This window comes from Anolis carolinensis, chromosome 1 (assembly GCF_035594765.1).
Source record: "Anolis carolinensis isolate JA03-04 chromosome 1, rAnoCar3.1.pri, whole genome shotgun sequence".
Lineage (NCBI taxonomy): Eukaryota > Metazoa > Chordata > Lepidosauria > Squamata > Dactyloidae > Anolis > Anolis carolinensis.
Window position 1 is genome coordinate 142,552,425 of NC_085841.1, and position 25,511 is coordinate 142,577,935.

At 38.2% G+C, this 25,511-nt stretch overlaps 1 protein-coding gene across 1 annotated transcript in view; it reads left to right on the forward strand.

Moving 5' to 3' along the window:
• rnf144a (ring finger protein 144A) overlaps positions 1-25,511 on the forward strand; it is a 64,489-nt gene that overhangs the window by 23,855 nt on the left and 15,123 nt on the right. Inside the window, exon 2 of the mRNA XM_008117806.3 lies at positions 16,800-16,945. Coding sequence (XP_008116013.1) covers positions 16,800-16,945 — 146 coding nt within the window. The remainder of the gene's footprint in view (positions 1-16,799; positions 16,946-25,511) is intronic.

Genomic DNA, 25,511 nt, shown 5'->3' on the forward strand with positions numbered 1-25,511 from the left:
GTTTCCAAAAATTGAGCCAATGTTTACAAGTACTGCATTGGTCTCTGGCATATTTGAGGCAGGAAGGCAGGATTCTGCTGGTACAGCTGAACAGAGAGCTTGAGAAGCAGTTGACTAGACTGCAAAAAGGGAAAGCAGGCACATGAATAAAAGGTAGCAGGAGGAGGAATCCAGAACTTCAGAAAGCCACCCTTTGGGCTCCCTTTGATCAACAATTTCCACTGTTAAGAGAATCAGAAGACTTTTAAGATCATAAGTGGCACAACAGAAGGGTAAAGTAAATGCACAGCATCACACTAATTAAAACCCATTATATTAATATTAATTCACTAAAATCCATTATAAAATGACACACGAAGGGTGCATCATCTACATTGCAGAACTAATGCAGTTAGATATCTCTTTAACTGCCATGGCTCGGTGCTATGAAATCATGATATTTGTAGTTTTGGTGAGGCACTAACACTCTTTGGCAGAGAAGGCCAAATACTTTGTGAAACTGCAACTCCCATAATACCATAACATTGAGCCATGGCAGCTAAAGAGGTATCAAACTGCACTAATTGTACCATGTACAATTTGATCCCGGATAGTACAAGTTAGAACAACAGTTGGGCTGATCCCAGTGACGTGCTCACTCCAGTTTCTAGTGCCAAAAGGGCAGTAGTCTTTTCTTCAGATTCAAAAGCAGCCTGCTGTTGAAAAAAAAATCTGCAACAGCTCATTTAGCTCCTCAGTTACCAGTTTAATAAAAGCTTTGGTATAAAGAGCAGCCCTCTGAACACAAATAGCAGAAGTTCGGAAACTACTGCTATTTGTGTTCACACATACAAAAAAACCCTCACACATTCTGAAAACAGATTTTTAATTTTTTTGGTAAGCTATATGAAAAGTTTGTCCCCTCTATTTTTTATTAGACTGTTGACCCAAATATCTGACGTGTTTGCTGCCTCTTTGTAGGATAGACAGTGTGAACAAAGGAGAGTTTGTTGTCCTGGGAGCTTGCATTAGCTGCCTTGACAACACTTGGCCTGCACACAGTTTTCTCTTTTTATCCATTTATTGAGCAACTTGTGCCAAATAAAACATGGGTTTTACTGTGCCTGTATCATTTTTGCAAGGACCATCTGTGAATGAATCAAAAAACATATTCCATTTTCCCCCTTACATTAAAAATAATGTAATTGTGTAGTTTTATTTTTCTTTAAAAAAAGCAACTCCATATATCTATATCTATATATCTATATATATGAGGTGATGTGTGCATTTAGCTAAATATTTAATATGACGTTCCACAGTAAAAAAGGTACAATTTTTGTTAGCTTGCTAAACAAGTCCAGGGGATAAATTCTGTTGTAAAACAAGCCTTTTTAACTAGATTTTTCCTAAGGTAATAAATGCTGCCTGATGTGCTCGGTCGGTTTAATACAGTAGAGTCTCACTTATCCAACACTTGCTTATCCATCGTTCTGGATTATCCAATGCATTTTTGTAGTCAATGTTTTCAATATATCATGATATTTTGGTGCTGAATTCGTAAATGCAGTAATTACTACATAGCATTACTGTGTATTGAACTACTTTTTCTGTAAAATTTGTTGTATAACATGATGTTTGGGTGCTTAATTTGTAAAATTATAACCTAATTTGATGTTTAATAGGCTTTTCCTTAATCTCTCCTTGTTATTCAACATATTCGCTTATCCAACATTCTGCTGGCCCGTTTACGTTGGATAAGTGAGACTCTACTGTAACTGGTTATTAGTGTTGCATCAGAAATGTGTTAAATACTACTAAAACGACTGTTAACCAAAGAAGGAATTAATGAAGCAAAATGCCAAATTTCCTCTAGCTGCTAACAGAAGCTTTGTACATTATATAAGCTTAAATAAGAAATAGACCCGGTAAGAAAATAGATGCTATCATGTCAATTGTTTCACATCTAAGCAGCAGTGTCTTCAAAACATTGTTTTTTTTGTGAGCCACCACCTGTTTGGGACCTTTGTATAAAATTTTGAATTCTTTCTTAGTGGGATTTCAAATTATATTCAGCTCTTTCTACATTCCAGTTCAGCTGCGTGGTGTAGGTTAGTCAACAGAATAAATTTGCCAACTGAATTCAATTGCTGCTTTCTGTTACATCCAAAGATGACCTTAAGGGGGCTGTACTGAGATTTATGGAAATATTCTGTTATGTGGCTGTTTCATATTAACCATGGCATTTTTTGAGTTGTGTTATGAGATGATGATGATAACAACAACAACAACAACAACAACAACAACAGCAACACTTTATTTATATTCCGCCCTATCTGCCTAAGGGCACAGTACACATACATGGCAAACATTCAGTGCCGTTTAGACAGACAGGACAGAACAGAACAGAATTCAATGCCGTTATCAGACATATCACATATACAGACAGATCGTAGAGGCTATTAACATTCTCCAGCTTCCGGCTTCTTGAGGGAATGTTCGATTCTGCCACAGGAGGAGCTGCCACTTCATCATCCACCGTGACGCCAAGTCCTTTTTGATGGTAGTACTTCCTCATATTTTTCACACGCTGCTGGCAGTTTTATGGTGTCATAAATTAAGTTAAATTAGCCTCCCTGCTAAGCAGTACCTAGAATTCTCTACTCGCAGACACAGCTATTTTTGAGCTGCTCAGGTGGGCAGCAAGCTAGGCTATTAAATGGACGGGAGCTCAACCCCGAACCGGGCTTCGAACCAACAACCTCTTGGTCAGTGGTGATTTATTGCTGCTGGCTACTAACCAGTTGTGCTTCAGCCTGGTCCTAAAATGATATTCCATAATCCACAATTGGACAATCTTTGGCCCTCTAGGTAGTTTGGTGGTTCACTTGCAAAAGGTACCATAGCTAGTAGAAGGGAGTTACGAAAATGTTCCATGTCATCTAGACCAGTAGTTCTCAAATTTTGGCCCTCCAGGTGTTTTTTGGATTTCCAGAATTCCCAGCCACTTGCCCAGTGGACATAGATGAAGTCCAGAAAGTGTGCAAGAACCAGATCTGCAGAACCACAGATTCTTCATTCCTGTTCTAGATAAGGGCTTCTTAACTCTTTTCCACTTGTGATACCTTTGAGTCTGATAAATTTTTACATGACACCAGGTATATAGGTATATAAAATAGGTATAAAAATCAAATGTTTACTGGTAACAAATCAGCATTTGCAAGGCTTGCTAAACGGACTGATTTTCCTTTTTATACAGCTGAAGCATCTTCTGCAGAGTTCACTATAAACACAGCACAACAGATTTGTGTAAATGGGCTCCACCTTGAACCCATGTTCATAGATGTCCTTTCGCTTTGAGCTGCTGATATGTGCATAAGAAATATGAACGGAGTGAATTATTTTGAGTTTAGTATATGGGGATACAGCCATGTGAATAGTTTCCAGTTTTTCAGAGTCAATTTTAATTTCCCCATGCAGTTCCGTAGACTAGGAATGACCATTCTGGCCCTGACTTTTTGCTGCCATCCACCATTTGAGGAGTGATTGTGTCATGGAGACTCATGAGTAGGCTCCTTACACGACTGAAGACCTCACTTTTCAGTTATTCGAAATTATACAGGAGAACATACTGTCTGCTGTAGATACTTGGCTTCTAACTGATAAAGGGTGCAAGGACAGCAGTAGAGAGCAGGGATCTGCCACACACAATGTTTTCCCAAGGCTCTATACTTGGGAACAGAGGAGATGTCTCATCCAGGCATGTTTGGGTATGATAAACCTTTTCTCCTAACTGGGAGGAGGACCACTATAACAATAGTCTTCCAAAAGTATGGGCATATCCTTGCCTACACAGGTCAAATGGCTGTTTTGTTTTCTTTAAATAGCCTCCAAAGGGAAGGATGAGCCCTGTCATAGGAAAGTGGTGAAAGCTAAAGTACATCTCAATTGTCTTTTGTGGTCTGGAATGAACAAATTTAGAACTATCCACAGCAAGTCTCCCACTGATAAAAATGGAGGGTCATATGGGTGGTATCAGAACATTGCACAGTAGCTTCATTTCCAGTTAGGACTTTTCTGAACCTTCACTGTTTGGCTTTTCTTCTAGACCAGGGGTCCCCAAACTTTTAAAGCAGAGGGCCGGTCCACAATCTTTCAGACTGTTGAGGGGCCGAATTATCTTTTGAAAAAAATAATACAAATTCCTATGCACACCTCACATGTCTTATTTGTAGTGCAAAAACAACAAGAACAAGAACAATGAAAGAACAATACAATATTTAAAAATGAAAACAATTTTAACCAACATAAACCTATTAGGATTTCAGTGGGAAGTGTGGGCCTGCTACTGACAAATGAGATAGTCAAGTTAATTAGGATTGTTGTTGTTGTTGTGTGCCTTCAAGTCATGTCAGACTTTGGCCAAGCCTAAGTCTAAAATTTATTATTTATTTACTGCATTTATTTACTACATTTATATCCCACCCTTCTCACCCCGAAGGGGACTCAGAGCAGCTGTCTGTACATACATTATATTATTAGCATAACACAATATTAGCATTATATATTACTATATTGAACTATACCACTATACTATTATATAATATGTAATATATAACATATAATTAATATTATTATATGGTATTACTATTAGTATTATATTGTATAACATAAGATTATTATCAATATTATATGTATATACAATATATTATATTATTAAAACTGATATAAAAATATTATATTATAAAACTGAGGGCGGGGGCCAGGTAAATGACCTTGGAGGGCCGCATCCGGCCCCCGGGCCTTAGTTTGGGGACCCCTGTTCTAGACCTTCATAACATTCTTGAGGGTTTTTTAGTGAGTCTCTGAGTCTCTAAATCAACAAGCACTATGCTATTTTTCTTTCCTTTTCTAAGAATATTACAGATAATATTTGGTGGTCTGGAAAGGACTGGATTCACCATTTTCAGTTTTTCTGGGCTTCTCAGTTTCTTTCTATTTTAAGATGCAAAGCTGCTTCCCCATTGCAGCCTTTGCATTTATTTGTTTAGTTTAATTTGTTGTTGTGTGAAACAAGGGATAGTTTTGTAAACTAACTTATATGCGCAGTTCCAAATGCAGCATCCCTTTTTATTTTCTTTGTTTTGACCTTTGAGGTTCTGTTAAGAAACATAGAAAGGTCAACTATAGTTTGTAAACAGCAGAATAATCTTCTGCACTAAAAGAGAAGATGGAACAGGGCTTCTTCCTGATCCTCCAAATTAGGGCCGGAAATACATTGAATCCAGCCTGTCAGAGTTATTTGCGGGTCATATTTGTTGCTTTTGTTGGGATATAATGACATCATTAAACGATAGCTATCGTGACAGGTCATATGGGCAAACCTGATTTCTTGTGACGTACACACAGATAGCAGAAAATGAGAACTCCATTTTATTTTGTCATATTAACATTTTTATTCTTGTTCTTGACCTCGGGAGAAGTTCTTTCCTTGGCCAATTCATTTCTCCTTCTTTTCTCGTTAATCTGTCAATTTAGATGCCTTTATGATTGGACAAGCAATGTCAAATAACAGTGTTTAGAATTTTTAGTGATTTCTTTTCCCATGAAGAATAGGGAGGAAATTGAGATAGGATTTTCTTTTCCTCAAAAAGACATCTCAGAATCATTTTGACTGCTTAAGGAGCATGTTTCAATATGTTTTTTTAAAGGCGAGATAAGTTCTTTGGGGGCATTTGATCTCAGCAACCGTTCAGATATTCCTACAGTGTAACAGACCCAAAGGATTGTCATACCCCAGCCACCTTTGGTTTCTGAACCTGATTCAGAACTGAACTTTGACCAGGATGAAGCTTATTCTGACTTATTGCCTAGTCCGCAGAGCTCCTTTCAGTTACAGCTGCCAGCTGTTGATAGTTCGGATGCTTCCTTAATTGGGAGAGATACTGGAAATATTACTCCAGTGGCTGAACCAGATGTTCTAAGTTCCCCAGAGAATCTGCCCTTCAACAGAAGGGAGTTTCTGCATCGCCAGAGATCAGAAAAAAAGGTGCAAGGTTCACTTCGAAACAAAGGCACAAGAGTGGCTTCTCAAACAGGCAGGGGGAAATCTCTCTTTCAAGATCCCAACCACTGCCACCATTAAATGTGGGACACCCTGTCCAAAGCCCTTTACATTAGTCTAAGGGAATCTTTTTCTTAATATCCCACACCTTTGCCACACCTTTTTAATATGGGATCTCTCAAATCCCACTATGGCAGGGGGCAATCCTCTTTCAGGATCCCAGCCACTGCCAGCTATAAATACCTGAGTCTGTGCATGTGCATGTATAAGATGATGTGACACTGAGGGAAAATATGTGAGATGAATCTTCCGCTGATTCTAAGTAGAGCAATTCATCACTCAGGAACACTGTCTTTATTAAAAACAAAGAATTATTTATTTATGGTTTCTTTAGTCCAAAAAGCGTAACTTGTTGCAAAGGTTTACTTCTTCCGTTTTATTTGTACATAATATAGACAATATCTTTCGTTCTTTAACATCCACAACTTGACTGAAACTTTGTCTCAACAGTATTCCTTTTCCTCAGCTCTACCTCGCTGGAAATCTAAACCTAACTGACTTCAGACAACTTATTTCTAGCTCTCTCACTAGGACCTGAACATAACTGGACTCCAGACCTCTTCTTCCTAGCTCACCGGCTAGAGAACTCCAATAACTAACTTCTCTTTTTAAAACATTCCCTCCTTTTCTCATCCAGCTAGCTCCGCCCCTTTCGTGCTAGCTTCGAAATGGTTACATTTCTACAGAAGCAGCTACGTTACCATGGTGACACATAGCCAATCATCAGTAGCTAACTTCTGCCCACCTTTATCTCTGAATCAACATTAAATAACATAGACAAAAATCACCAATAAAATAAGGCTTTCCGTTACACAAGGGCTCAGAAGGAGTAACCGCTTGGCATCTCGAGGGGATTATGGATAAGAAGATTCCCTTGGGAACCTCTGGGGAGTTTGGCTTCCCTTCGTTGTGATCTGATCTAAGTTCCATAAAAGTGTCTTGCACTGTGAACACTTGGCGGTGTCAATGTAGCTATTTCCTAAGAACAGTTCACCGACTCTAGCTCCTGATATTTACTAAGCCAAGTTTCCTGTTTCTTGGCGGCCAAGCCGAGCCATGACTCCCGAATAGACCCGGAGTAAATCCTCTTCCTTGCCTTGTTCCTGAATCAAGTTTGGTTTTAGCTTCGTCTCGTTCCTGCATTGATATCAAAGACTTCCTAGTGACTCTGGACTTCATTATTCAGTCTTGCTTCCTTGTTGTTCCCCGCTCAAGAACTTTCCAACAGTTTTGAGCGTGTTTCGGTTTCTGGACTTTGGACAATAATATTGGACATTTCTCTTAAACTCCTTGGACTAATTCATACCTTTTCACAAAGGACTATTATCCACTCATCCTTTCCACTTATTCATTCCTGAATTTATAATTGTTTTAATAAAGATATTATATGAATATTGGTCTCTGCTTGGTTTCCAGCGCTCACGCTGCCTTGGGATGCAACAAGGATCATGAAACTAATGTCTTTTCCTGCATGGCAGGACGTTAGGCTGGATGGCCCTTGTGATCTCTTCCACTCTATTATTCTATTAAAAAATATTCAGTATTTGCAGTTGATCCCATTACTCTTAATCCAAATCCAACAATTAGTTCCCAAGCATTTTTTGCTTACATTTTCATAATTCTGGAGATCAGTTCAATACAAATGCTATGTTAGGGTACTAGAACTACATTCTGTGCTTAAAGATTCCTAAATGAAGAAGAGAAAGGAAGAAGAGAAATCTTACTTGAAAACTGGCATTAAGCTTAAGCTGCCAGATTAATTTGGAGCTGGAAATATCTGAAAACAGCTTAGAAAAGCTAACTTAAGCACTCAGATCTAATTTAAGTTCTAAAAAGCAAACCTGAAGCAATGCTCCTCTTGGAACTCAGGTCCTATTTTTACATTTCGGATGGTAATTTTGGAATATAAGGCTGTCCTTAAGGAAAGAGTGGTCATTAAAGTAAATAGGAAAGAACAATAATGAAAGAGTTGTCCCTAGAAAAAGATTCACTGTTGGCACAGTGGGGTTACTTTAAATAGGTGTGTATGTCCCAAGAGTTGATTTTGTTTTACCACATGAGTCAGCTGGATTGACAAGGATGGACTTCATCTGTAATCTTCCCAGAAATTTAAACGGGACAAGGCCCTGTGGCTTTTGGATTGGCTTGATTTGGGGCAGTTGAAGCTGAATTTTTGAAAGATTCTCACAGTAGATAGGAAATTATGGAATAAGCACTTTCTGTTTGATTTTACACTCAACCACAATCATTTAATAATAGCTTGGTTTCCAGTGAATAACTTGTTTGAAGCGTTTTATTTTTATTTGTTTTTAATTTGCAATAAGGTGAATTGAGGTTAGTTCTTCTTGATGCATTTTGCTCCTCATGGAAAAGCAAACAATTCAAACTTGTGCCAAGAAGAACTTTTTGAGAGAACAGAAGAAGTTGAAGAAATTATTGTCTTTGACTATAATACAGAATACCCCAGTAAGTCTGTCAAGGGACATGGAGACGGTGGATTAATCTACACTGTAAAATTAATTCAGTTTAACCTTATTTTAACTGTCATGGAGATGAGGGAGTTGTAGTTTTACAAGGTATTTAGTATCCTTTGTCCAAGAGTGCTGGTGTTTCACCAAACTAAAATTCGCAGGATTTCATAATGTTAACCCATGGCAGCCAAAATGGCATTAAACTACATTAATTCTGCAGTTTAGATACATTCTATGAGATCCTGGCTTATGTCCAAAATAACTATCTTTTTTGAGCTCTAGTGAACAGATTGCTGAATAAGATCTAAACCAGGCAGTACTTTAGATTTGCAATGGCTCCAGAAAATACAGTGTGTAATTCTACTGACTTAGACTTGCTAGGCAAGTGAAACTCTTTCTGTGTACTTTGTTATACTTATTCCTAGTACCTTTTCAAAGGAAAGAATTAAAATTAGCTTCTTGGTTTTAACAATAGTAATTATTGCTTGACTAGACTTTTACAAAACCCTGGTAAAATACATTAAGTGTTCAGTTTAAGACATTAACAACAACAAAACCCCACAGAAGATACAACATTGGAAGATTAATAGATACATTCATGCATCATAATGTTTTAATCATGACTAAGAAAATAGCAAATTCCTAGAATTGTAAGCACAAGGCCCATTATAGAAGTGGCAAACCCCCAACTTTTAAAAGTTAATGCCTGTGGTGCTCCATGCATTTACTGAGAATTCTGGTGGAATCCTCAGATAAAAAGTAACCTATTTTCCTCAGATCATCCATGTAGCAGCTTTGGCTTTTGTGGGTACATGTCACGTCAGGACATTTGGAAGAAAATTTTGTTTGATGTTCTACCAAAACCACTGGGCTGCTTGGAATGTGCAGTTCTGAACTACACAAGCAGATGCTTTGTAAGAAGCACCAGGATTTACTTAGGAAGTTGCTATGTTTGAGCCCTTCACAGAGTCCTTAATATTATTAACGTTTACATAGGTAGACTTGCAAAGGTGAAATAGCCTGAAAGGAAAATTCCTCCTAGAATAGTCTCCTGGCAGAACAACCTGTACTTATTCAATGATCATACCATCAGCACAATTTGACATGTGTTGTCTCCAGCTTGGTGCATCTGGTCACCTATCCAGTGGCCACACAATCCTCTGGAAAGTTTGTGCAAACGAATGGAAATGCTACAGGTTTCCATGGTGTGCAAGACATGAGTGTGGATGCAATTTCTGGATTTCCATGATAAAGTATTTGGCTCCTAGAAGACACTTGTGCTTTCATAGATTCTGCAGAAAGCCTGTTAGCTTCTAGATAATGTATTGCTTTAATCCTAAATCCACATAGGAAGTACAAGAGGAAGTTAAGAAGGAAGGCATCCCCCATAGTCGCTGTCCACTATTTGATCACTGTTGCTTCTTGAAGAAAAGGCCTCTTTTTTCATGCAACTAACTGAAACTTGATGTAATGTTTATTACTTAAAAATTCATGTTAATCTTTGACAACTCCATGAATGTTATACAAGAAGTACTCAGAAGTGGTTTGCTGTTGCTTTCCTCTGAAATGTGGCCTACAGCACATGGTATTCCTTGACAATCTCCCTTCCAAGTACTGATCAGGGCTGACCTCCAATCAGACACAATCACAGGAAATTAATGTACCACAAACTGGTGCTGCTCTGAGGTCGCTTACTCCAGACCAGCATCACTCATTTTTTTACAACTAGCTGCCCAGCTCACAGTTGTCTGCACTGTGCGACCCCAAGCTAGCTGCCGTTTGTGGTGCTGGAACCTGTTTGACGCTGCAGGACTACAATCTTCACCATGGCCCTGTTGTTTTAGATTTAGTGGTGACCACTGGACATGAAAATAGTAGTGGTTGCCCTTTGGTGCCTACAGTGACACTAGTCAGAATGACAAAACAGTGCGAAAGAGTGGAAAGAGCTTTCTAAGGATGGTGGTGTGAACAGCCATGACTGCTCCCAGATAGGAAACAGCCCAACTGTTTGTACTGGGCAAGTTCCAGAAATTCAGGGACAAGGTTGTGTTAAGGCAAATGGACACTGATGTATCATATGGACACCAAGGAGGCCATTCAGCCTCAAGCAAATTCAGATAGGCCCTAAATCTACTTATCTGAACATTGGCTACAGCCAAACTCAGTATAAATTAGATTCATACTCTAGAGCCAGAAATTACAGTATCTGTTCATTTTTGCCTTTGAGTGCAGGTCCCTCCTTAACCCGACATACTTTAGTATGTGGAACTGGATCTCTATAAGGATCAACACCAAATGTTTAGAGGATCTTTTTATCCCTTTGGACTCTACTGTGATCATGAAAGAGACAAGGGTCCTATTCCTGTCATTAGCATTGCATTCCCTCCCAGCACAATCTTGTATAGTAAAGATGGGGGATGTCAGGCCATGGGGGTAAATCCAGCCCTCCCGAGGGCTCTATACTTCTTCAGATGGCACATCTTTACAACACTGTTATTTTGTAGTTTCCTGTACATGCATCTTGCATAGATTTTTTCCATTTCAAATTCCTCTCCTAAGGCCATGTTACAGTTAATAAGATCTTTAAACCAAATATATAGGTATATTTTATCTCATCATTTTACCTTGGGACCTCATCACCACGATTTCTCTGAAACTGAATTTGATGCTTGGACTGACGGATGTTTCCACCTTTGATTTAAATCCGGTTAGAAATAAACTCACTGGCACTCACAGCAAATTCATTTTCTGCAGCAACTGAAAGAGAAAGTCACTTCAATATTTGGCATGCTCTCTCTTTGTTTCCTTCACTCTATAATATTACTAAACCACTTTGGTAGCTTTCTTGGGAGAAGCTGTATAAACACAACTAGCTCTAAAATTAATTTGAGATGAGGAAATATCAATTTTCCATTTGAGGTACTGAGTTGATTGTATTTAATATAAAATAAGCAGATTATAATATACTGTATATGATAGAATGATTCTGAAATAAGGTTTAAAATTCAGAATATTTTAATAGCCTGTTAGTACATTTATTTCTCCCATATTTTAAGGAATGTGTTTAGAGGCAGAGCGATTTGACTAAAATGGTTTTTGAGAGCAAGTTCTCAACTATGACATTATAGACCTTTTGTTTGGATAAAAGAAGTTCTATGTTTGACATTTGCAGACAAAACAAAACCAGTATCACTACTCAGAATATCTTTTCAGTGAATACCACTCATTAATTTTACCATCTGTAACAGGGTCATCAGATTTTATGTTTATGTTGAGTTATAAATTATTATTTGCAAGTCACACTCTCTCAGCCACAGAGGAATGCAATGACAAACACATTTTAAACTCATCTTGGCAAGCAAGCCCTGTCTTCCAGTCACCAGCAGTAAATCAGCAGTGACTTGAAGGCACATAACAAGAAGTAATGTCTCACTCAATGGGTTACAATCGATCAGCAGTTGTATTAGGATTCTGGGCAGGAGATAAGCTGGGAATGCTGTCCTGGTTAGAAAATACAGAGGTCCACTCCTGGTTTCACTTTATATTCTCCCCAAGTCTCATTCCATGTAGACAGTGGGATTGTTTATGAATACTGTATTATAACTCCCTGAAACAACCCAAGCAGTGTGTACTCAGAAAGTGCAACATGTTTGACAAGGTCTTTAGCCTTTTCTGGCTAGAAATGCTGGTCCCTCTCTAAACTACAACTCCCAGGATTTGATAGCATTGAGCTATAGGAGACAAAGTGGTGTCGAACTGCATTAATTTTATGGTATAGATACACTCTGAGATAACGTAGGTGAACAGAATAAATCCATATGCTGTTGTCAGCGTTTTGGAAAGCTATTTTGGCCATAATGACAAGGAAGGGATTCTGAGAAATGTCATCCAAAAAAGTAACTTTGCCAAGGTTTGCCTATGGCATGTTTTCCTGAGGTGTGATATTTTCCTGTCCCTCTCTTTCTGTGCGCCTTGTGGAAGTACATACAGCTTAGTCCCAGTGCCTTTCTAAACAGGAAATAACACAACCCTGGATTTCAAAATATTAAGTGTTCCACTCCCACTTACTTACTGACAAGTAAACAAGCCTCTTTGTTCTCTCGGTTGCAACCAAAGGCCCATTTCCCCCCCTCTTGCCAACAAACTTCTCTTCTAAGCTAGAAATGCTGCATTTTTTTATTTGTTTAGATTCAAGAAGAGATCTGCAGGGAGGGGTGGTGCCCAAGAGTGTACAAGTATTCTTTCCCATACAGAGACGTTATATGTTGGAAAGAGTGCGGTGACTTGTTCTGTATAAACTTTAAAAAGTAGCACAGTAGCACAGTAATACAGAATGCCTCAGAGCTTGGTTGCAACCCAGACCGACTGTTGCCTTGGACAGGAATAGATGAGACATGGTTCTAATGTTCCTACTTTCAAGTAAGGGAGAATCGAAAGCAGAAATAAATTGTACAGTCAGGTCTCCACATTTTGACAGTATTTTGCTTTGTTTTTGGAGGATAGGGAAGTAAAAATGCTGCATCGTGCAAATCTTGGATCCATCTTAAAATTATTTTTGAGCCAGCAGGGTAGATGCACTCTTAATTTATTTAGACTCCCCGATTCCTATTTGCTTAAATGGAAGCTCCCTATATAAGACAAACTATAAACCTTAGGTTTTTCATTCTGTTTTAGAAAGGGTTTAGTTAGTAGCAATGTCTGAACCCAGAGAGCGGCAGCAAATATAAGAATTCCTGGTTCCTCCAACTTAGGTGTGAAAATGTGATTACAAATGAATTAAGAAGAATTAAAATGGAGCATGACTGCATACATGTCTGTTGAATCATAGGACTTCTGAATGCCGCTGAGCATTGGATTTGGCTGGGGAAGGAGTATTGGGTAGCGAATTTAGCACACTGACCTTTGCTGTAACCAGAGTAAAGTTCGTGGTGGGGGTGGTTTTTGGCTAGAAACTCAAAGTAACCTCAGGTTCAGCTTTAACCTGTAGTTAGAATATTGAGCAAGGCTATCATTAGCCACTTTTTTCCTTAGTTAGAGCCCCCCAAACACATTTCACCCTTCAAAAATGGGAATGAGGCCAAGAAGTACAAATTAACCTTTTCTCACCTTTAACCTGTTTAGAGAATGCTGAAAAGACTTTTAGTTGCAAGAAGGAAAATAGAGGCTCTCAGAAAAAGACTGGTACAGTATGCTCAAACGCAAAATAGTAAATGACTTTGCAGGGGAGAAAATATTTAGCAGGAGTGGAATATGTGCCATGGGATTAAAGAGCTCCCTCTCTGTGTTTATATAAGGAAGTTTCAGATGGGAAGGGCATTTTGCTTTATGATGGTTCAACAAATGCAAACTTGTTCATGCATATCTATTAAAATATTGTGTATATATTTACCTTCTGACTTTGTATAGCAACACCATTAAATTCTGTGGTTAGACTTGTGTACCATCTCCAAGATATATCATCACATATATGCAGTAATTCCAAAATTTAGGAGGGGGGTCAGTCAGGAATACAGAACACTTCTTGTCCCAGACATTTCAGATAAATGATTGATCAACCTATTTTGCTCCAAAATGTCCAGCTGCTTGGTTTCTCTGACACAAGTGCTCCTCTTCGGGTCTAGGGATTCAGTGTAACATTTTATATGCTACATTTTGATGAGTTTGCCCACTCCAGTTACAATTGTGTAATTTAAGCAGAGGCTGGATGGCCATCTGTTGGTAGTGCTTTGATTGTGTGTTCCTGCACGGCAGGGGGTTAGGTCCTTGGAGTCTCTAGGATTCTGTAACCAAATGACTAGCAAATCTGCTGCCACAGGTAGTTTCTTCACCATACCAAATGTTATGGTTTTAGCATGACTGTGGTCAGCCTCTGTCGGAAGTTGACCAGTGAGTTACACCAGAAGACAGAGATTGCTAGAAAGAAGATATGGGAATCTGCAAAAGTTTGGCTCACAAATGTGGAGAGCCAACTGTATGTGCATTGTGGCTTTTTGAAATGATTTTGTTTTACAATTTTGAAATATATTTTTGAAAGAAATCATATTATACACAAAATTATACATAGCAAGCAAGCACTGCAACTATTTAAAACTGTTTAGAGGGAAAAATAAATTTGACATCAAAGAAATTATAACAGTAGGGTTTATAACGAGTAAATAGTAGGGTAAGAGCTAAAAATGGAAAATCATAGTGATCCAAAATGTATTGCGTATGTTGTGACCAATTAACCACCATAGAAATGTTGACATATTAGATTAAATTAGCTGAAAGTCAAGCTAAAAAAAATCCATTTTGGAATCTACATAAGTGTTGACTTACCAAGTCCCTATTGATTCTATTTGACACTTAACAATTAGATTTTGACTATTACAGTAGCACTGCCTGAACCTTTGGACTTCACTTGTAGCATATGTGCCAGTAAAATTGGCCACCTCTGTTAAAAACATTTCTCTGGCCAGCACAGATAAATTATGTGTGCATGTAAAGCATTTATTGCTCTATGTTCTTTCTAAGCATTTGCAGCATGTATTACATTACAGCAGTGGCTTTTATTTTATTTCGTGTCAAAAGCATTGCATAATTAATAAGTTTAAAAGTGATAAAATAAAGGAATCACAAACAACTAAATAGCTTTGGACCAAAAGCAGGCAACAGCAATCTCATTGTCCGTAGCTTTCAACAACTCCTCCTCCATGCATGAGACAGGGAATTGTGGGCAAGCATACATATGAGGAGTTGTTTGTTCAGCTCCACAGTCACACAAGGTGGAGGAGGATTCCTCTGTGGCTAACATGTTAGACCACAACTCTAATTATTCTTTTTTTAAAAAAAAAATTGAAAGTTTTTAATTAAGTGTGTTAATGACATACAGAATGTAAGAAAAACATCAAGAGAATTGAATGCACATAATACAGTAGAGTTTCACTTATTCAAGCCTCGCTTATCCAAGCCTCTGGATTATCCAAGTCATTTTTGTAGTCAATGTTTTCAATATATCGTGATATTTTGGTGCTAAATTCATAAATTACTATGTAGCATTACTGCCTATTGAACTACTTTTTCTGTCAAATTTGTTGTATAACATGATGTTTTGATGCATAATTTGTAAAATCATAACTTAATTTGATTTTTAATAGGCTTTTCCTTAATCCCTCCTTATTATCCAAGGTACTCGCTTATCCAAGCTTCTGCTGGCCCGTTTAGCTTGGATAAGTGAGACTCTACTGTACAGATATAACATTCCCCCCCTCCCCCCTTGAACCACCACCCATGACTTCCGACACTACTCAGTGTGAAACTAATATTTTAAAAAACCTACCTTTATCTTGCATTAATATATTCCCCTTGCAACTACTTTAAAGTTTATTTTTTACCACCTTTCTAAATATCCAAATGTAAGTCTCCATTTCCTAGCAAAGTCTTCATTACTTCCTTCCCAAATGCAGTTGGAGTGCTTGGCCAAACTCTCATTACTCTTAACCATTGGCAATGTTAACTGGTGCCCATGGAAGTAGAAGTCCTCTGTCATGTGGAGGGCCACACTTGTCTGACTTGTGCATTGTAATTTAAATTGAGAGTAGTAATTGAGCACCAGTGTCATTAGGACAATGATAAATACAGTAGAGTCTCAGTTATCCAACCTTCACTTATCCAGCATTCTGTATTATCCATCTCAGTCTGCCTTTTAGTAGTCAATGTTTTTGTAGTCAATGTCTTCAATACATTGCAATGTTTTGGTGCTAAAGTTGTAAATCCAGTAATTACTACTTTATGTTACCATATATGGAACTGCTTTTTCTATCAGTTTGTTGTAAAACATGACATTTTGGTTCTTAATTTGTAAAATCATAATGAATTTGATGTTTAATAGGCTTTTCCTTAATCCCTCCTTATTATCTAACATTTTCACTTATCCAATGTTCTGCCAGCCTGTTTATGTTGGATAAGTGAGACTCTACTACTAGTTTCATAAACCAAACTATGGCACAGATTCAGTGACTCATATCTGTGTATGGAACACCTGATAAATAGGATTGCCTTGCTCCTTTCTGTGAACATGTTTTTAATGTACACTTAGAGGAACTTCTCCATTTCTAATATACCATACATTTTGTAACTTTGATGACTTGGGAGCTATGTAAATTTTTTAATGAAACTAAAGAAAATGAATGAGGTCTTGGACACATTTTATTTTAGCCTTATTGATACACTTCTGATTGTATTTTCAGAATATCCTGCAATGACTACAGCAAGATATCGACCTACCTGGGACTTGGTGCTTGACCCCTTGGTATCATGTAAGCTTTGCCTTGGGGAGTATCCAGTGGAGCAGATGACAACAATAGCACAATGCCAATGCATCTTCTGTACTCTGGTGAGTATGATGCAAACAAAGGGTACACTTGAGCTCCAGCCCCTTTTGTGGTCACATATCCATCTTCAGTCTCACTAAGGCTGAGTCCCTATAGGCATGTACATTCCACCTGTGAAATGTGCAATGACTATAGCAGTGTGTTACAACTGGTGAAAAAAGACAATGTGATTTTAGGCTGCATCCGTAGGAATGGCTGGTGAGGATTAGGGGCAGAGGAATCCCATGTATGTGCAAAATCAACCAATATCCCCAGACCCTCTCAGGAGCAGGGAAATTTCCTTACAGACGGAGGAATATACTGCCTCAGCTTATGTTGCAGGCTCCTTCTCTGGAGAAGCTGGAGGTCTATTATCTGTTAGGGTGGCTTTGGTTTACTGTTCCTGTCTGACAGAGTTGTATAGGTTGCCCTTGTGGTATCTTCCACCTCTATTATTTTAAATAGAATTTTTCCGCATGTGGCAAATGTCATGTTTAGTGTCATGTTACTATGATTTTTCTGCACCCTCTGGATATTCTTTTTAACCTAAAAAGAGAATGTGGTTTTATACTGTTCTAAAGGTATTTTCTCAATATTTGCAGATACACTTGGGGCATTTGAACTGAAATCATTGCTGCCTCTGAGTAGAACTCTTTTTTTAAAAAAATTCAAAATTGGTGCTTGTGCGGTTAGACTTTTTACATATGGTTGGTAGTATAGAGTGTGGTACAGGGAAAGCCACTTAAGAGTTCAGAGAATGAAACCCACATGGCACAGAGGCATGACACCACTTGAACTACCATGGCTTAATGCTATAGAATCCTAGGGTTTGTAGTTTGGTGAAGCACCAGCTGTCTTTAGCAGAGAAGGCTAAAAACCTTGTAAAGCTGCATCCTTAATTTAAAATAATACTGCTGCCTGTACATATGCTTATGTGGTGAGCGGGTGAATAGTAAGCAGTTGGCTTCAAACAAAGATCTCTTGGCTCATTGGCACAAGCTCCTATTGAAAAAAATCCATATTGTCTGGAAATGTATGTTTTACAAAAATCCATAATAGAAGCTGAGTGGAACATCCAGCAGAACATGTGGATTTTTTTTTTTCGTGTCAGGAGCAACTGGAGTTGCTTCTGGAGTGAGAGAATTGGCCGTCTGCAAGGACGTTGCCCAGGGGACGCCTGGATGTTTTGATGTTTTACCATCCTTGTGGGAGGCTTCTCTCATGTCCCCGCATGGAGCTGGAGCTGATAGAGGGAGCTCATCCACACTCTCCCCAGGTGGGATTCGAACCTGGCAGCTTTCAGGTCAGCAACCCAACCTTCAAGTCACTTAGTCCACTACGCCATCTGGGGGCTCAACATGTGGATTGAAATTTGGATATGCCAAGTGCAGTTTTGCTTTTGGGAGGTGGTTAGGGGCAGAATCCACGCCGTGTTTGTTTTCTGATTGTTTAGTCGTAATGATTTTTAAAAATTTAGCTTGACTAACTGGGAATACTTCCTGATTCTCAGATACTGAACTCTGCAGTACAGAAATAGAAAGAGGGATGTCTTGGGAATCATAGACAGCTTCAAGACTTAGGATGAATTTTCCCCTGCTCCATGCATAAGTAGCTAGGTAGTATCACAAAGGACACTTACATTTCACTTAGTTTTTCTAAGTTTTTCTAGCAGATCACTGATTGGTATTGATCCTTGGTTCTAAACAACTGGTGCAATTTATTATTTATTTAGTAATAATCAAACCGGAGAAACCAGTCAAAATAACTCCAGTTTGCCTATATCTCTGGCAAAATGATATGAGAGTGCCCTTGTGTTTATATTTTGTATTGTCTGTTGACTTAAAATGTTGATACACTGTCCTTCTTTATTAAAATTCCAATGTACTGTACAACATGCATTAAAGCAGACATTAAAGTACAATATAATAATGTACAGGAAGGCAAAAGATAAAAGGCTCAATAAACTAGATTTTGCTTCCTCCGTTGCCTATAAGAACATGAATCTATGTGCTCTACTTTTAATATAACTTCTGTTGCATTTTAACAATAACAAAATCAAATATTGCAATGGAATAGAGAAAGGGAAAAGAGAAACACACACAAAAAAGACCACAACCAAAACAAACACTGTTCTACACTCTGCTCCCCCCTCCCACCCGCCTCACCTAAACACATCCAATTGGTTTCCCGGCCTAGTAGATAAGGATGTCAATGAAAAACTTCCATACATTAATCATTACTACTTAACTAAATTTAAACGACTGCAAAAAAAATAAAATAAATCAACCATGAAACTCAACCTTCAAATCTCTTGAATCATTTTTCTTTGTATAAGATAGCAACAGCCCTCAATCTTTAAAAAAAATCCCTAGATAATTTATCAATTTTTTTCCATTTCAATTTTTTAAATATCTGCTGTTCTTTTGTTGGGAGATCATCATGCTTCCGTGCTACATGTTTATACTAATGGTCTCTGTAATAATAATAATAATAATAATAAAAAAAACCTTTTATTTATACCCTGCCACCATCTCCCCTACGGGGACTCGGGGCGGCTTACATGGGGCCATGCCCAGGACAATACAATATAACAAAATATAAAAAACAACATATCATAATACATTTAAACAATACAATAGATAAAAATGTGCAGTACAACACAGTGTAACCTGGTGGGACGGATTCAGATATGATGGCAGAGGAAGGATGTGGTGTGCTTGTGTCTCTTGCAATGGATTTTGACTCAAGCAAGAGAACTGGGGTGGGGGGTTGTGAGGGAATGATGATGTTCTCTTATAGCTAAATGCCTTTTTAAGGAAACATCCCCGTGTCTCCCTCAAAATCCTGGCACAAGTCATAGCCATGATTAAAAATGCACTGATGTTGTGCAGGAAATTGCTTCTGGTCAGCTGAGTGGGATTAGCTTGATACTAAAGGGTTTCAGAAATGCACCCGTTTTTAAGCCTAGGTTTGTCTGCTGTGGGGGTGGGGAGAATATTAGTGCTTTCCAAGGCTGTCAATCTGTTCTCTTTTGGTATATGTAGAAAACAGGCAGAATGGTGGCCTGGCATTCCTATCGATTGAAAGGAGCTATGATCATGGTCTCAGGCTCCTCATTTGGAAGTTAACTACCCTGCATTTAATTTATTGCAAGTAATTATGGAGGCCATGGGCACTCTGCTCCATTTCCTCAGCCCTTGGTGTCCTTCACAGTATTTCTTCTCAACATTACCCTCTCAAAACAGGGCTATAGTGTTGCTATATGCCATTGCTCACAGGCCTATTCCTTAAGTATCTTTTGAATGCAGAAAGGTTAGTGCTGCTGACATTGCCATGTTTCTCTCACATTGATGCCCACTTTTGCCTACTGGCGTCCATATATGAGGATTTGACTTCTAGGAGGGCAATGGAGTCAGTTTAAAGACATACTCCATTGCATTGCTGTCTAGATTGCATGAGCTGACTCTTTGAAACTCTTCAGTGCCCCTGGACTTCATACCTCAAGGGCTATCACAGGGGAGTGTGGGTTGGCCTGTTCTCTGCTGTCCCAGAGGATAGGGTCAGGTCTAAGGTTTTCATTGAATATTGGAAGGAACTTCTTGAATGTAAGAGTGGTTCAGCATTGGAAGCAATTGCCTAGAAAAGTGTCAGGTATTCTTTTCTTGGTATCTTCAAAAAAGTGGAGCGACTACTTGCTGGGGATGCTTTAGCTGGTGATCCTTCATTGAGTAGTGGGTTGGACTCCATGAGTAGTGGGTTGGACTCTTGTACTGAAAATAAACCACTGAATATGCTCATGTATAAATCTAGAATTTTTAGTCAAAAAGCTGATACAAAAAAAATCTGGGATGACTTTTCCATGAGTCAATGTAATTCTTATCCTGGTCTCTGAACAGAATGGTAAAAGGTGAGAGCTTAGTCCCTCCTGGGACAGTCTAAAAGAAGCCCTGACCACCTCTGCTCTCTTAACCATTGTGGTGCTTCTGTCTAATTGAATGTCTAAGTGGGAAGATGATAGTGCTGGGCAATTCTTTGGCATTGTTTTCTTTTGCTTCATCTTTTACATGAATTTCCCCCTCAACCTGTCTGGATCAAGATCATACAAACTCCATAATTGTGGCCTTAAAACATGCCCTTAACTTGTATGTGAGTTTGACTTATACATGAAAATATATGGTAAGTGCAGTGTGGAATGATGTCAGCCGTGGGCCTAAGTATTTTCAGAAATAGGAAACAACTCCAGCAGGGGTGACCAAGGGACCAATGGTTATGAAAGGGTGCATACTCAAATATGGCAGAGGATGAGGTTTGTGAACATTTGTAACACATGAATTATATCAGTGATAAGTTTCAGGTTTAGATCAATATGTTTTAAGGTGAATAGGGTACCAAGCAGTATTTTTCATTCTGAGAATTTGCACAAGAGTGGGTATGTTGTTTAGATGCAAGAAAGTGTCTTGCTTGTGATGGAATAAGTTTGTTTTGCTGTATGTTGTTCTTTTTGATACAAGAATATTTATTGCTTGTCACTAAAGAGGCTCTGCTGTCAATTTTTATGTATAACAACAGCACATTGTTTTTGCATTTTGTGAAATGATTTCTGTGCTCTCCAGCTTGTCATTCACTGGCAAAAAAACTTGGTGAAAGTTGGCTTGATATTAGAGGTTACAGATTCATTAATTGGCCCTGTGATCCTATTAAAAAAAAACCTAAGGGCCAAACGACTAACATTTACCTGGAGATGTTAGGAAAGAAAATCCTTATTAACTTTGACAAATTTTCTAATGCGGACGGGGGGGGGGGGGTGCTGTTTTGTTTTTAAGTCATCATTCATAATTACAAAACCACTCATCTCTGAAAATGTTCTGTAAAAGCTAAATGACATTAAAATGTATTCCTTTCCATTGTAATTCCCATTTGTTATTTCCAAAAAGGGGATGGACAAATGGCCTCTCAAAAGACCTCATTATATATCTAGGAAGAAACATTTCAAAAACAGTAATCTAAATCCATTTGCTAATTCCAATTAGTAGACTCAATGAATCAGTTGCCGAATGGTAAATAAATCAATCATCAGTTTCTAGTTATTGTCTTTGGAGAAAAAGATGGAGGAGGGAGAACCAGAGGATGAGACTGAAGAGATGCCTGTCATACAGCAGATATTCTGTTGCCATGGAAATGATATGGTGAACCTTTTCAGGTATAGTGCGTGGCTAAAGGATATTGAATTATTCTCACATATTCATGGATTTTTATAACATTAGTGTTCTGCTTGTTTCACAAGGCAGCTGATTCATGAGCCAGCTGACAATAAGGCAATAAAAATAGTTGGTAAACCAGAACACCAAGCAGAAAAAAACATAGTAACAGCACCACAGCACATTGAAAGCTAAAGAAAACAGCAAAAAAAATGTTTCTTTCTAAAGGGCAACCAGGCTGGCAAACAAAAATGTGTCCCAGCAGTAGGGTAGTGGTCTTTTTTTTTCATATCACTGTGTTTCATTTCCTCTAGTGTCTAATCATAGGTACCCAGAGGGTCTAATTCAGCCCCACTGGAAATCAGCTATCCCCAAAGTTGCTAGATAGGATCTAGAATGGAAGAGTGAGAGAATAATAAGGAAGATAAGAATAGATGGCAGCAAGAATTGACTAAATTACAACAGCAATATGATTTGTTATTTGTGAACAAGTTAGAGCGGAAGATTATGTATAATAGATATATTTTTTTAAATGTAAACAAACCAGGAAAACTGTTAGCATGGCAAATGAGAGAACATAGGAAAAAGCAACTAATAGTAGAGTTAACGAATAAAGGAGAAATAATTACGGATATGCAATGAATTCAAAAGACATTTGAAAACTGTTATAGAAATCTACTAGCTGTGCCCAGCCACGTGTTGCTGTGGCAAAGTATGGTGGTATGGGAAATAAAGTATTGAGGAATTGTTGGTAGTTAAGGTAAAGGGTAAAGGTTTCCCCCGACATTAAGTCCAGTCGTGTCTGACTCTGGGGGTTGGTGCTCATCTCCATTTCTAAGCCGAAGAGCCGGCGCTGTTCGTAGACTCCTCCAAGGTCATGTGGGATGACTGCATGGAGCGGCGTTACCTTCCCGCCGGAGCAGTACCTATTGATGCACTCACATTTGCATGTTTTTGAACTTCTGGGTTGGCAGAAGCTGGGGCTAACAGTGAGGGCTCACTCTGGTCCCCCAATTCAAACCTGCGGCCCTTCGGTCCAGAAGCTCAGAAGCTCAGCGCTTTAACACTATGCACCATCAGGGGATATTATTTGCTAAAGGTTGTGAATATACAATATTTCTGATTTTTTTTTGTCTGTTGGAGGCAAGTATGAATGCTGCAATTAGGGAAAATGATTAGGATGTAATGGCCTTGCAGTTTTAAAGCCTGGCTGTTTCCTCCTTGAGTGAATTTTTGTTGGGAGGTGTTAGCTGGCCCTGATTGTTTCCTGTCTGGAATTCCCTTGTTTTCAGAGTGGTGTTCTTTGCGATATTTTATGTGCTTCTACTGTCTGTGGCCCTGAGAAAACAGAGGATTTGCCAGACTTTGATGATGGGAATACTTTGTTGGGAGGTGTTAGCTGGCCCTGATTGTTTCCTATGTGGAATTCCCGTTTTCAGAGTGTTGTTCTTTATTTAGTGTTCTGATTTTAGAGATTGTATTGTTCTGTTTTATTATACCACATTAATTTTTATATATTCTGATTTTAGTGTTTTTGAATACTTGGAGCCAGATTGTATTCATTTTCACGGTTGACCACAACACAATAATAATGATGATGATGATGATGATGATGATGATGATGATGATAATGACTTTGGTAATACACAGTGCTTCACTCCCTTCTCAGCTTCCTTTCTGGAAGAATCCTTTCTTGGGAGGTGTTAGCTGGCCCTGATTGTTTCCTTTGTGGAATTTCCAATTTCCCTGATTTCAGAGTGTTACTCTTTATTTACTGTACTGGTTTTAGAGATTATATTGTTCTGTATTATTCTATCCCAGTAATTATTTCATATTAAAGTAGAATCTCACTTATCCAATATTCGCTTATACAATGTTCTGGATTATCCAACGCAGTCTGCCTTTTCGTAATCAATGTTTTTGTAGTCAGTGTTTAAATTCATTGTGATATTTTAGTGGTAAATTTGTAAATACAGTATAGTAGAGTCTCACTTATCCATCATAAACGGGCCGGCAGAATGTTGGATAAACGAATATGTTGGATAATAAGGAGACATTAAGGAAAAGCCTATTAAACATCAAATTAGGTTATGATTTTACAAATGAAGCACCAAAACATCATGTTAGACAACAAATTTGGCAGAAAAAGTAGTTCAATATGCAGTAATGCTATGTAGTAATTACTGTATTTATGAATTTAGCACCAAAATATCACGATGGAACTACTTTTTCTGTCAAAGTTGTTTAATATGATGTTTTGGTGCTTAATTTATATAACCATTACCTAATTTGATGTTTAATCGGCTTTTCCTGAATCCTTTCTTATTATCCAACATATTCGTTTATCCAACATTCTGCCGGCCCGTTTATGATGGATAAGTGAGACTCTACTGTATATTGATAATCTTATATTATCTGCTTAGAACTGGATTATATGAGGCCCCTTCTTCACAGCTGTATAAAATGCACACTGAAGTGGATTATATGGTAGTGTGGAGTTAAAATAATCCAGTGCAAAGCAGATAAAATAAGATTATAAATCGGTTATTTAGCTGTGTGGAAGGGCCTTGAGTGTACACTGCCATATAATCCAGTGCAAATTAGATAATCTATGGAAGAGGCCTGAGGCCTAAATCTGCCTGTCCCCTGGGCTGAGTTGGTTGCTAGGAGACCAAGTGGGCAGAGATTAGTCCTCTAACTGGCAGCAATTGGATAAAAACAATTATCCATTTCCCTCTAATTAGGACTTTATTTTTCTTTTCTTTTTGTTGTATCAACCTAGAGGCGTGGATGATGGGTTGTGTTGTCAAATTTCGAGGTTGGGGGGCCTGTAGTTTTGTTGTTTTGTTGGTCGCCATGATGCCATCACTCATTTATATATATAGATGTAAAAGCAATCAGATTGATAAAAAGAAGATTGATTAATATCTGGATGAAATGAATGTCACTAAGCTCACAGAAGAAATGAAAATAGAATTGGATAGGCAAATTACACAGGAGGAGCTGTTTAAGGCTATTGACAAAGCCAAAATAAATAAAGCCCCAGGATTCAGATGGATTTTCTGCTTGGTATTATAAGTCATACAAGGAAGAACGGGCCCCACTACCACTTTCTGTAATGAATCGGTTTATGCAGAAAGGAGAGATCCCAGATTCATTGGTGGAGGCCGCTATAGTCCTTATTTCTAACCAGGATAGAGATATGGAACAAATTTAAAACTTTAGACCAATTTCATTAGTAAATTGTGACTGTGAGAGTTTTGCAGAAATTCTAGCAAATAGATTGAAACAAATGTTTACTAAAAGTACTACTTGGAGATCATGTTGGCTTTCTTCCAAGCATACAGTTAAACCAGAATGTGAGGACTGATTTAAATATACTAGAGATGGC